General features: G+C 53.6%; 1 protein-coding gene across 1 annotated transcript; it reads right to left on the bottom strand.

The window, feature by feature from the left end:
- Positions 1-4,040: 4,040 nt before the first annotated feature.
- On the bottom strand, positions 4,041-12,175 carry URAD (ureidoimidazoline (2-oxo-4-hydroxy-4-carboxy-5-) decarboxylase). Its single transcript, XM_086714634.1, has 2 exons — positions 11,919-12,175; positions 4,041-4,756 (listed from the first exon to the last, which is right to left on the bottom strand). Exons 1-2 carry the CDS (start codon positions 12,091-12,093, stop codon positions 4,407-4,409), a joined length of 525 nt encoding a protein of 174 aa, XP_086570760.1. The 5' UTR covers positions 12,094-12,175; the 3' UTR covers positions 4,041-4,406.

Raw genomic sequence — 12,175 nt, 5'->3', positions numbered from 1 at the left:
CAGTGTCCTTTCGGCCCCATCAGGCCACAATGGGTCCCAACGTGTTCATTCTGAACAGCAGGGAGGGGCCGCAGCTGTCCACAGCTGCCCAGGCTTCATTCCCAAGAGCAGATGTGTCCCTGCCCCCACTGGTGTCAAGAATGCCCGCCCCCCCCCCAAGCAAACCGAGTGTCTGGTCTTCTGTACCTGAGGAAAAGCTCCCGAATTCGTGGGAGGTCACTAGTGGACTAGAGTTTTACCGCTCAGGGCACAGGGTGCAGAAGAATGAGGAAATGCACTGCCTTATTCCTCGCATGGAGTAACCCCCAAGGTTTCTTATCCAAGGCAAGGAATATACGTTTTTTTTTTTTTTTTGTCATGCTCTTCTACCCAAAAATATACTGTTAAAGGCAGGAGATTTAGGGAGGTGAGCCCTGAGAGAGGTGCCGAAGTCTGGTTTTGCTCATTGGGTAAATGTCACGCAAATAAATGGCAGCTGCCCATTTTTGTTCTTTCTTCTGGAATTAGAATCTGTGGTCACTGTGTGGGGATTGGATGAACCACTCTAGCGCCTTGTGGTGGGCAAGCACGGAGAATGATTTAAAGTCCCTCGAGGGAGAGGGCCTGGGGGGGTTCTCACCCCAGAGGAAACCCCGCGATGCCGAGGGAGAAATCAAACTCTCAGGCCAGCAACAGCTAAACGTTATCACTTGGTTTTGACGTGGAAGGCCTTTGGTTACCATGTGTCCGCTCACCGACGTCTGTGCCGAGAGGGACTTTTGCTTATCATATGAAAATATGTTCCGAGGAAACCTTGCACAGTAGGCTTTATGAGGCCGAGGGAAGGAGCTCAGATAAGGTTCAGTTCTCCTTGAGTCACTGGGCCCTTGGGGAAGCTACTCTCTCTGGAGGGGAGACAAAGGACTTACTGTCCATGTAGCATGTCCAGTTTATAAAGGAGAAACCTGAAGCTCAGAGAGGTTGAGCGACTTTCCCAAGGTCACACAGCTAGCTGTTCCAGTCACTAAAACTAAATGAGCTACTATAGGTACATTTTGGGCAGCGCGTAGGACTCTGTACAGATGTTAATTATTACTAAGGCTTCTGGTGCCACCCTGGAAACCCAAAACCAACTAGCATGATTCCCGGAATCCAAACTCCCCACACCCTACGCCAAATAGGGCCAGAACAATCGGGTTCTGCTGTTCTACCTTTCTGACTACCTTCCACATCCTACTTATATCTCTCTTTCACAGGCACCTGCTAACTGCCGTTTATTAGTTTATCGAATGACAAATTTTCCATAAATTCCTTCCCAGATTTTTCGCCAATTACCACCTGCTCTTGTCCTCTGGTAAATACTTTCTGAAAAGAGCTCTTTATTTTTGAATGGGAACTGATATCCTAAGCCTGATCCCTGAAATTTAAAATGAGTAAAGAAACGTATGCAAATAAATTGTGCTGTCTGCCCCCCCCCCCCACCTTCTTCCCATGACAGTTGTCCATGGACATCTTTGGGACACACAGACCAAAAAGCCTACTTCTTTGGGTAAATACAAGGAAGGCCCCATTCCGTTTCCGGGTGACATACGTGAATACCAGGCTCGGATTGGGCTCGTGAATTCCTAGCAGGAAAGCTCTCAGGTCTTTTTGCCAAGAGTGATGGCCGGGCGGGCTGGCTTGGACGTTTTAAGGGAGAGGTGAGAATTGGCGAAGCAGTTCCCCAACCTGGGAAGGTAGCGTGGAGGGGTTGGGAGGGTTAGGAAGAGTGAAATCAGCTCTTCGCCTTCCAGCGGTTTTTAGTATTGCCATTGTGGGGTGTGTGTGTGTGTGTGTGTGTGTGCGCGCGCGTGCGTGCGCGTTAACAAATTAGTAAGTAAAGTATGAAATTAACCACCCTAGACTCTGCACCAGCCACTTCTGGGCTCCCGGACGCTCGCGGGGGCGCGTTGGGCCACCCCGCTGTCCCGGCTGGTGCGCACGCCCAGGACCCAGACCGTGGCCCCCGGCCTCAGAAGTCCGGGTTTGTCTCCCGCATCCTGCGCACCGGCGCGCGGAAATGAGAAACATCTCCGCCAGGCCAAAGCCAGCGAAGTCCAGGGCGCGATGCTGTGTGAGCCAAGAGGTGGCCACAGAAACCTCTGCTGCCAGACCATGGCAGCCACGGCTGACCCGCCCGGGCAAGGGTGGACCCTGCCTCTTTGCTCCTACTGGAGAAAAAAGCAAGAGCTACCTGTGGCTTTGGCCAGGGCCCTTCCCACCCGGGCGTGCGCGTCCCGCGTCCCGCGTCCTGCCCTCAAGACTGCAAGCGCTCAGCAGAGTTGGGAAGAGGCTTCGCTCGGCCAGCCCTTCTTCCCCGTCCCCCTCCCCCTCCCAGCTCCTTTGAAGGGGTGGATCCAGAGTCTTCCCCAGCCGTATCCCCTCCTGCAGAAATAAACAATTTCTGGCAAGCTTTGAAATGTAACTGTGTGATTGAGGACACCCAGGTCGTGCCCCAGAGGATCTCACATACACTCGGTCTAAAAATACGGCTGCAAGGCCTCCCCCGCGGGAAGCCTGGCTATCTTAGCTTGAGCACATTTACGCAGACAGTCCAGACTCTGCAGCTGGGGCCCCTCTATTTAAGAGACTGACTCATCCTAGGGTTGGACAGGGGGGCTTGAATACACTGGATTAGTCAGAGTCTCAGGCCCGGCTTGTGGCGCTTGTATCCTGGGGCAGAAAGCCCTCGGTCAGGCCAAAGATTTCTTGTGTGTGTCAGTAAAGCCCCCAAGTTACCTTGGCTAAAGTGAGGCAGGCGTCTAGCCCCAGGCCCGAGGGGCCCACTGTTGCCGTAGGGTCCTAGAGCGCAGGAACTGAGTCATCAAGCTGCCTTTGTTGTGTGCACCTGATGCTCCCGCTTCCAGAAGGGCGTCTGGCCCAGGCCCAGGCAAAGGAGGCCTTGGTCTACAGGGATGCTGGTAGCCGCAGCTCACTTCCCTGGCACCCCAACCTAGCCCGGCCACCAGCTTCTGGCCTCCGTTCGCCCTCACCACTAGCGGAAAACACCTGCAAGGCGGCAAAGGGATTGAGGCTCCTTGACTGAAGTACCTGGGGCGGCCGGGGTGGCCTCTGTCTGTGGGACTCTAGCCTGACCATGCTTGCTTGTTATGAAAAGGTTTTGCTGCTGCTGCTGCTGCTGCTGCTGCCGCCGCTTACCTGGACGGGGGTGGCGGGGGGGGGGGGGGCGTCACTAATGGAGGTTCCAGTCTTCAAAGGGCCAAACTCTGCCTTCCTTTCTCACCCTATCCGCATGGAAGAGGAGGGATACGGCTTGTTTCTCTCCTCTGCCAACGGAAACTTAGGTTCGCTGGGGTCGGGTAGACCTTCCAGTGTGTGGGGCTGAGAGAGAGGGAATACGATGAGCCCGTCCTGCACGAGTGGAATTTTGGCCCTCAGTGTAGACAGCTGTCCGGTCTGCGGGGGGGCTCTGGAGCCCCAGGGTTCAGAAGCTCCCCGGAACCGCTTACTCTGGCCAGAAAGATTTCCCTGGGCAATGATTTTTCTCCATCACCTGCTTTGTGAGCCCTCTGGGGGGGGGGGAGGGTTTCTCACGTTCACCTCGGGCTAGAATGTCCAGCACTGCTCAGTCAGTGCTATTAAATTATTATTTATTTTATTATTAACTTTATAATGACCGACGGGTCTCCCGTGGCAGCCTGAGGGTCTGACCCTCAAGGGCCGACCTCTGGGAGAGTCCGGGAGGCCGCCTGCCCCTGACTTTTGGGCCCATCCAGCCTGGAGACGCCCCCACTCCCAACCCTCTCTCAAGGGCGACCGTGCCAGCTACTCCGCCTGCCCCCACGGGGCGCCTTCCCAACGTCGGCCCATCACGGGGCTCCCTCCTGCCCACCTTCCCCCACACGCGGCCTCCCCGGCACCAAGGCCCCGCACCAGTGTTTTGCCTTCCCGGCTCCAGCTTCCAGTAGGCGCCCCAGAGTGAGAAAACGCCTTCCGCTCGCCTGTAAGTGTCGGGTGCGGCAAATGAGGTGGGAGAAGAAGAAAACAAACAGACACACCGCTGCGGAATAAAAGATTCCTTTTTCCGCCCGTTTTTGCCTTGCGGCTCGGGCTTAGCAGGAGAGGATGGGGAGCCAACAAGAGCTGGACCATCGCTTTGGAATCCACAAAGGCCGGTGGCGTCAAGAGGGCTGCAAAGGGAGTGTAGACTCGAAGCAGTGAGCTGGCTAAATCGGGGCGAAGCGCGACCCCCGACAGATATTTTGGCAAAGCGTGCGCGGGTGGGCGGCTGGGTGGGTGGACAAAGGGGCTCATTACTCGCCCGATGGCTCCGCCGCTCCCCTCCCTCCGTGCGCGTGTGGACGCCGCTCCCGGCCCGCGCCCGCCGCCCGCCGCGGCCGGTCCCGACGTGCGCCCGGGGTCCCGGGCTACGGTCCGGCGAGGCCGGCGGCGCCGAGGAGGTCGGCGAGGCGCAGGCGGCCGATCTTCTTCACCTCGCCCAGGGCGGTGCGCAGCTCCTCGGCGGGCGGGCGCTGCAGCCGGCGCGCCAGCTCCCCCGGCACCGCCGCCCGGTCGCTGAGACGCGCGGCGAGCACGAAGGGGAAGCCGAAGCGCGCGCGGTACTGAGCGTTGAGCTCCGCCAGCCGGAGCCGCTCGGCCGCGTCCAGGCTCATCAGGCCCGCGCCCCTCTGCTCCCGCCGCGACTCCGCAGTGAGCGTGCCCTGCTGCAGCTCGCGGCCCGCCAGGTCCGGGTGGCAGCGCAGGATGCCCTCTTGGCCTGCGGGGAAGCACAGACACGCAGCGGGGACGCGTCAGCGCGCGGCGGAGACGGCGGAGAGGGCGCACGGGGCTGCCGGCCGGCCTCCAGCCCCGCCCGAAGGGGGGCTTGGGGGAGGGCGGGGAGGGGGGAGACGCAGGGTCTTCAGGAGGTGACGAAGGGCAACGAGGGGTGTCCCGGATTGCGGGGGCGCCCACCGCCGCAGCCCCTCGAACACGTCCCGAACCTTGCGCCCCTCGGTGCCAGCTCCTTCGGCCTGGGCCCGGACCCAGGGGCGGGGCGGGAAGTGACAGGCTTGTCCTTTGAGACCTTGGGGCAAGAAGAGCGGAGGGGAGAGGCCTCCGAGGCTCGGAATTTACGACTTGCTCGGGAGGGAGCAGGGACGCGATAAGGAGCCCGAGCGTTTCGTATCTTTTCAAAGTCCTTTGCTCTCGAGGGGGCTTTGATGTCGGAGAGGGCCGGACGCGGGGGCCTGAAGACTTCCTGCAAAAGCCACCGAATGGGTTTCGTTCCGTTCCGAAGGAGAAGGGTGGGGAGGGCCCAACGGGGATAACATCCATGGGGCTCGGCAAATAAACGTCCAGGATTTTGTGATCCTAAGTGTGAGGTTGGAGCGTCTGGAATGAAGCATCCAGAGAAACTTAGAGATGATTAACTGCAAAGAAACTCATTTCCAGCCGGATTTCCACAGCCTTTTGAATGAAAGTGGCTCTCCTCCTTTTAGGAAAATAACGCCCCCTTCCCACCCCACCCCCTCCCCTCCCCCCACCGCCCCCCCCCCCCCCCAGCCCACCCGCCGTCTGAGGCTCATTCCCTTTCTCCAAATATAGATCCTAAAGACAGCGCAGAGAACAACTTGGAGTTTTCTTGCAAGATAGCTTCTCATAATCCCCGAGGCTTAAAACTGGAACCCCCTGGTGTAATGCCTGAGCTTTTAAATCCTAATCCGGGGGGTTTCCGTGAGCCCTGGCCAACCATTTTTGCTTAGCTCTCTCAAGCCAGAATTCACATGCTCAAGGCTGGGCAAGATTTCCGATATGGTAAGCAGCCAGCCATAATCTGTACGAGGAGGGTAATGACACCTAACTTGCCGAGTCGTTATGAGGATTGGAGACAATTAATTCATTCCCCCCCCCCCCGCCCCAACGCAGCGCCTAATGCTAGCAAACATCCAAGAAACAGCCGTTGTTATTACTCGTAGTAAACGTTGTAACTGGACTGTGGGGCCGAAGCATCTGACTCTGGCGCTGAGATGAGTCAGGAGCTCTGTTGGAGAGGGAGATCATTTAAAACTCGCTTTAAATCCGGCATAAAACCTCCCCTTACTCAAACCTTATGTTTCTGCCCAATTAAAGGATGGTTGGGATTGCACCATCCAACTCACAGACCGGGGTCCAGGTCGGGAGAACCGGACCATCTGCTTTGAAGAGAGGATTCCGTGGAGGCTCAGAACGGATTAGGGGACCTGCCCAAGGTCACTTGGCTAGTAGCTCAAATACCAGGCGACTTGGGGGGCATTGGCCGTCCCTACAAGGTTAAAGGGCGTTTTAAACAAAAGTCGTGTCACCTGTAATTCCATCTCTACGACACACTATTTTAGGCCCCTTCTCATGGGTCCTGTCCCGGGGCACTGCAAATGCTAGGTGCTTCTTTTCCCGGTCCGGGTGGGGCGAAAATGAAGGTGTTAAATTCCCTACCTGCACTGATCCCCGCCCCAGGCCCTGGAGGCTGTGCCCAGCGACCATCCGCCACTCCGAATCCGAATTCCCTCCGCACCCACCCAGCCCTGGCCCCCAGCAAACGGCAGGCTGGGGAGGGGAAATAGAGTCCTGAGCGTCTCTACAGGTCCTGACCCAGAGAGCTCTCCCTGGCGACCCCTCCTTGCATATTCAGGCTTTCAAAGCTGCCTTTAGGCGAGGGGGACCGTGATCCAGTCTTCTGACCGACCCCCGTCTTGACTTCCTTTCCCCCCTATTTCTTATTCTCTAGAGGCCCAGCTCAAGCTTGGGGGAAAGTAGTTATTGGCGGGGAGCGTCGGCGTGGGGCTAGCGTCGGTCCCCATACAGCCCCAAGCGGACTCCCCTAGGGGACCGCGGAGCGGAGACTGGAGGCCGCGCGGCGGGGCCGGTCCCACGCGCGCCACACCTGCCCCTTTCCTCCTCGCTCTTGCACCTCGCTTCTCACCCCCCTGGGTTGTCTCCCCTCTTGAAAACACCGTCTGGGGTTAATGTTTGCCTAGGACTGAACCTGTGTTTTACACTGTTTGTGGGGAAGGTAGGGGGAAGAGAAGGGAGGCCCAGAGAAGGGCAGGGCAAAGAGAAGAAGAAAACACACGCGCGCGCACACACACGCACACACGCACGCACGCACACCTGCGACACATATACACAGCTGCAGATTAGAGAGAAAAAAAAAGGTGCAAGGGGGCCAGTAGAGGCTGGTAGCTCAGAAAAACAAAACAAAACAAAACAAAAACACAACAGAACGTGATCCGGTCCAGCCCGGGACTCCACCTTTTCTGTCCCCCACCACCGACCCCTGGAGTACTATCCGGGATGACGCTGACCCAGCCGCACCGGGCTGCGCACTTGCCAGGTCAGTCGATTGTCCTGCGGTTGGCAGGACCACTTCAATGCTGCCTGTTCTCTTCAGTCTTTCCTGAAATCCTACGGCCTGTGCCATTGGCTTGGCACACGCAGGGATGTAGGGGTAGACGTGTCTTATTTGCTGTGACCACAAGTCATCAATCTTTGCATCTAGGAGAGTTCCTGGCACAAAGCGGACACTCTTTGCTTCAATAGGAGAGCAGAGCAGGCAATTGGCTTAGAATTCCATTACAGGCCACCAGGTCCCTACATCGGTACCAACTCGTGTGTTCTCCCTGCCGGTACAATGGATCATCTATTCCTTCTGGTGTGTGTGTGTGTGTGTGTGTGTGTGTGTGTGTGTGTGTGTTGATGTTTATTTTTGAGAGAGAGAGAGAAGGCACATGCACAAGGGAGGGGCAGAGAGAAAGGAAGACAGAGGATCAGAACCACACTCTGTGCTGACAGCAGAGAGCCCGATGTGGGGCTGGAACTCAACAAGATAATGACCTGAGCCAGAGTTGGAGGCTTCAGGTAGGTCGCTTAATCAACTGAGCCACCCAGGCGCCCCCCCCCCCCATCTGTTGTGTTCTTGAAGCTGGTCCTCTTTTCATATCAAGACTATGATTTCAAACATCCATTTCTTCCCCCCTCACTCCCGGCACTGCCTTATCCTCAGCAACCACGAACACGCCTCAGAGTCACTCGTCCCACCAACAAAATTAAACTCTCCCTTGATTCCCTATTGCCCTCTAGCTTCTCCCTATATCTTTGTTCCTCCTTACAGCAAACACCTCAGAGGGTTTCTCACCTCCTATTCCAGGTTCACTCTATCAAGCTTTCAGTCCCACCCGCCATTCGCCAACCAATCTGCGCTCATCAAGGTCACAGATGATGGCCATCTTGCCCAAACCCGGCGGCCTGTGCTCCTGTCTTCTTCCTCAGCCTCTTGAGAGAATGTCACATGGTTGTTCCTCTGTCCTTCTTAAAAGGTTATCATCACTCGCCTACTTTCGTCATTGGTTCCCGCTCTGCCAGATCACTAACACTGAAGTACCCCAGGACTCAGTACTTCTCTTCCCCTCTGTATTTGCACAAATGCCCAGGTGTTCTCACTGGGTCTCATGGCTTTAAATGCCATCAGTTTGTGTGTGTGTGTGTGTGTATGTGTTTTTTAATGACACCTGGATCCAAAAAGTCTCAGGTTCCTTTTCTAAGACGGCCTTCTCCTGGAGCTTAGGCTGCTTTCTTCTCATCTTTTGGTTTTGGGGACTCCGATGTCACTTCCTAAGAAAGACCTATTTTAACTACATATTTTCTTCTAATACTTTTTTCGAATGTGAAATTATCTCATTTACTTATGTTAATCCAGTCTCTCTCTACTAGAATGTAAACTCGTTGAAGGTAGGCACTTGTCTTGTCCACAATGCCTGGGACAATTCCTGGGGCACAGTGGGCGCTTGACCAACACATCACTTTTGGGAAGGAGTGCCATATATATCTTTTGATTGAACACATTTGAACAGCCTCTTCTAAATACCCGATAGCCTGCATTTCAGGGAATTATTAGTATCTTTTTTATTCATTCAACAACTATGTTCTGAAAGACGTATTAAATAATAAATTATGGCATCATTGCAATTCTGAAATGTCACAAGGAGATGCACTTTTTATCTTTGATTTTAACACAAATTAGTACTGAATTGGGGTGTGTGTGTGTATGTGTGTGGGTGTGTGTGTTTCAACTGTCTTCCCTTTATTTTCTCCACGCCCCTTGGCTGGAAATCAGGAATGATTGGCTTGAAAGGGTGCTTGGCCAATTAGTGCTGGGACTGAATATTAATCCTGGACTGCCACCTACTGACCAACAATCATCATAGTGCAACTGGAGTGGATTGTCAACCTTGGTTTACTCTACAAACAAGATTTTGTTTTCTGCTAATTGTAGAGGATTTTCTTAGATCGTGTATAAAACAAATCCTTGACCAGGTAGATCACCCTATCCCAAACTTTCTTTTAAGTCCTCTTTTCGTTATGGGATTAAAAGACTCTATTACATTCCCAACTCTGCAGATTAAAGCTAGACTATGCAGTAAATCCCGTTTTATTTGCTTATTGAAGTAACCCAACATAGGATCTGGGACATCAAGCGTTAATATGAATTGAGTAAATTAGTGAATGAATAAAAGAACTCCCTAGAAACTCTTTTTAGACTGTTCTGATTCTCTAAAAAATGCTTCAAAAGCTGTTGGGTCGACCATCAAGGTTTGAATCCCGGTTCTGCCACTTTCTAGCTGTGTGTTCTTGATCAAGTTATTTATCCTTTCTGTTCCTCTGTTTTCTCATCTGTAAGATGGATATGATAATGATAATGCTTGTTTTATAAGATTATCATAAGGATTAAATGAGTTAACAAATGGAAAGTGTTTACAAAAGTGCCTGAAATACACCAAAAGTAAGGGTTAAATGCATTTTCGCTATTATTATTTTCATCGCTCACGTACGTTGCCTCTCCAACATCATGGAGGTGATTAGATACAAAGTAACTACCCTTATAGCTTTGAAGCCCTGCTCCCAGCTGCCTAAGAGCATGTGGACACTGGCATAGGACTGAGAAGCAGGATCCACATAAGGAGGTCCCTCCAAAGAACAGTGTCTGATGCAGAAGGGAGAAAACACCCCAGTGACCCCAGCTCCCTCTGTCATTTTGTCCCATGGGCCTGTCACTAAAGTTGCTCCAGGTGAAATGTGTGGGGAAAGGGTACCAGGATCCATCACCTTTCAAAATCATCTTATGATCTCATCTTCTGAATCGTTTCATGCATTCGATATTAAGTCCCTATTCACTGAGCGCTGTAGGATTCTGACACCGACCAGAATACGGAGCTCCCGCTGAGTTAGGAGAGGGACCAAATACAAGCCTCAGGAGGGAGGGCGTGAATGCCAATCCCCACATCCCACTTTGCTCAGGACTGTGATTGGATTTGACCTTAACCAGACCTTAACTAACCTTAACGAGAACCTCTGCTCAAACTGATTGGAGTGACTGCTGATGAGAGAGAAGACAGAAATAGGGAAATTTTAATTTTATTATCTAAGTTCTTGGCATGGCAAGCCCTAAATAAATGTTGAATAACTGGATAAACCGGTGAATACTGGGTTTGAATTATCCACGCAATCCTTTCCCTCCCCAGCCCTACCACCCCTTAGGTGTTGAGACAGATCATGGAATTTTTGTCCTTTATTTTTTTTTAACATGCTAGAAAAAATGCCATTCATAAGGCATTCACACCCTTTAAAAATTATTTCCCCTCTGGCCTAGAATCCTTCCATTTGACCTGCCTTTTCCTGTCAGACATTTAGAACACGGGCTCTGGTAGCTTCGTACTGTTTCCAGCTTGTTCTGCAGGCTGTATGCTGACAAGGGGAGCCTCTCGGCTCATCAGGCTGGGACTGACCATCCTGTGAGTCATCGGTCACAAGGCTTTGGTGTCCTTCAGCCCCACGAATGCCCGAGCCCAGTGGCAGAGCTGAGCGAGGCCCCGAGAAGGGGGTGACTGTCAACATTTCTGTCAGTGTGATTTTATAACACGATCCTCTCCTCTTGCTCGATGTGCCCCAAATCAGTTAAAACGAGTTCCTTATTCGGGGGACGTTCGGAAACCACCCCGGATGTCAGACTCTGGACGGACGGGCAAGACTGTCCGTTGGCCTCATTATGGAGGAGAAGACCGTGGTGGTCCTCCTCTCCCCCACCCCCACCCCCACCCACCAGGCCTCTGTGGGAGCCCCTCTGTGAAGGCAGCCCTTCCCCCTCGCCTCCCTTCAGGCTTTTCTGAAGATACCCGAACAGCCCCGGAAGCAGCCCTGACTCTAACCCTCGGTCTCCGAATCCCTGTGAGGCCCTGTGTCACTCTGAGTCACTTGCGGTAAGTCTAAACCTCCACCCTCCTCACCCCACACCCGCAAGGGTCTCCTTGTCTCTCTCTAGCCAGAGGAAATCAACAATTTCTCTCCCTTTCGCCGGAGGAATTCCTTCAGATTTTTGTCTTTTCCTCTTCACTCCCTCAGGGAGTTGCTGATCTGAGTGAGTCTCCTTTCCTCGGTGGTCCAGTCCAAACTGGCCCTTTCTGGTAAAAATGTCAGCCATTTGCTCTTTCCCCTGGGCTCCTGAGATATTCTGATACCGTGCTGTCTCCTCTCTTGCATACAGGACATTCCCAGAGCCAACACACTTGGCTAAGAGAGGGTGGGCCCTCAGCCTGACCTTTGGCCTCTGTGGGGCTGCGAGGCCCGAGGAGAACAGTGCCTGTTCCTCTTCCGTCGTGACCTCGCGGCTTTAATATTTAACAACCCCTTTACCCGAGCCGACGTACCTCGCCAATTCTACCTCCGGCCCGACACCTCGCAAGCATCTGACCCTCATTGACCGAGTCTCAGGAGATCAAGCCTTACGATAAAAATACCAGTCAATACGTCAGTGATAAGCAGCTAGGCTAAAATATCTCAAACCATCCGGGTAAATACGCTTGAAAGCCCTTCGCACAGACTCTCGGCGTCTAATGCCGAAGCCTTACCTGACTGTGGAAGGGCGTCAATAAAGGCAAAAAAGTGCTTCTCTAAATCTTCCGAGCTGGAGAACGGGCGCTGGGACCACACAGCAGCCGCAATCAGAGGGCATCTCTCAACGACATTCCCAAACACATCCACAAATTCTCCAAAGTCCATGGAGTTGACCTTCTCCATGTCCATTGCTCGCGTTCAGCTGGACAAAGCAGAACGTCAGCTCCCCTCTCGGCGACTGAGCGACGCTCGGCCCGCTCACCCGCTTATA

This window comes from Puma concolor, chromosome A1 (assembly GCF_028749965.1).
Source record: "Puma concolor isolate L17-30 chromosome A1, mPumCon1.1.hap2, whole genome shotgun sequence".
Lineage (NCBI taxonomy): Eukaryota > Metazoa > Chordata > Mammalia > Carnivora > Felidae > Puma > Puma concolor.
Note: the sequence above shows the minus strand (reverse complement) of the source record. Positions and strands in the feature narration are given on the sequence as shown.

Excerpts from the sequence above, each read along its gene's own strand:
- URAD (XM_086714634.1), bottom strand. The coding sequence starts at position 12,093 with ATGGACATGGAGAAGGTCAACTCCATGGACTTTGGAGAATTTGTGGAT. Across the intron at positions 4,757-11,918 it reads TGACGCCCTTCCACAGTCAG|GCCAAGAGGGCATCCTGCGC; the intron begins GTAAGGCTTCGG and ends GCTTCCCCGCAG.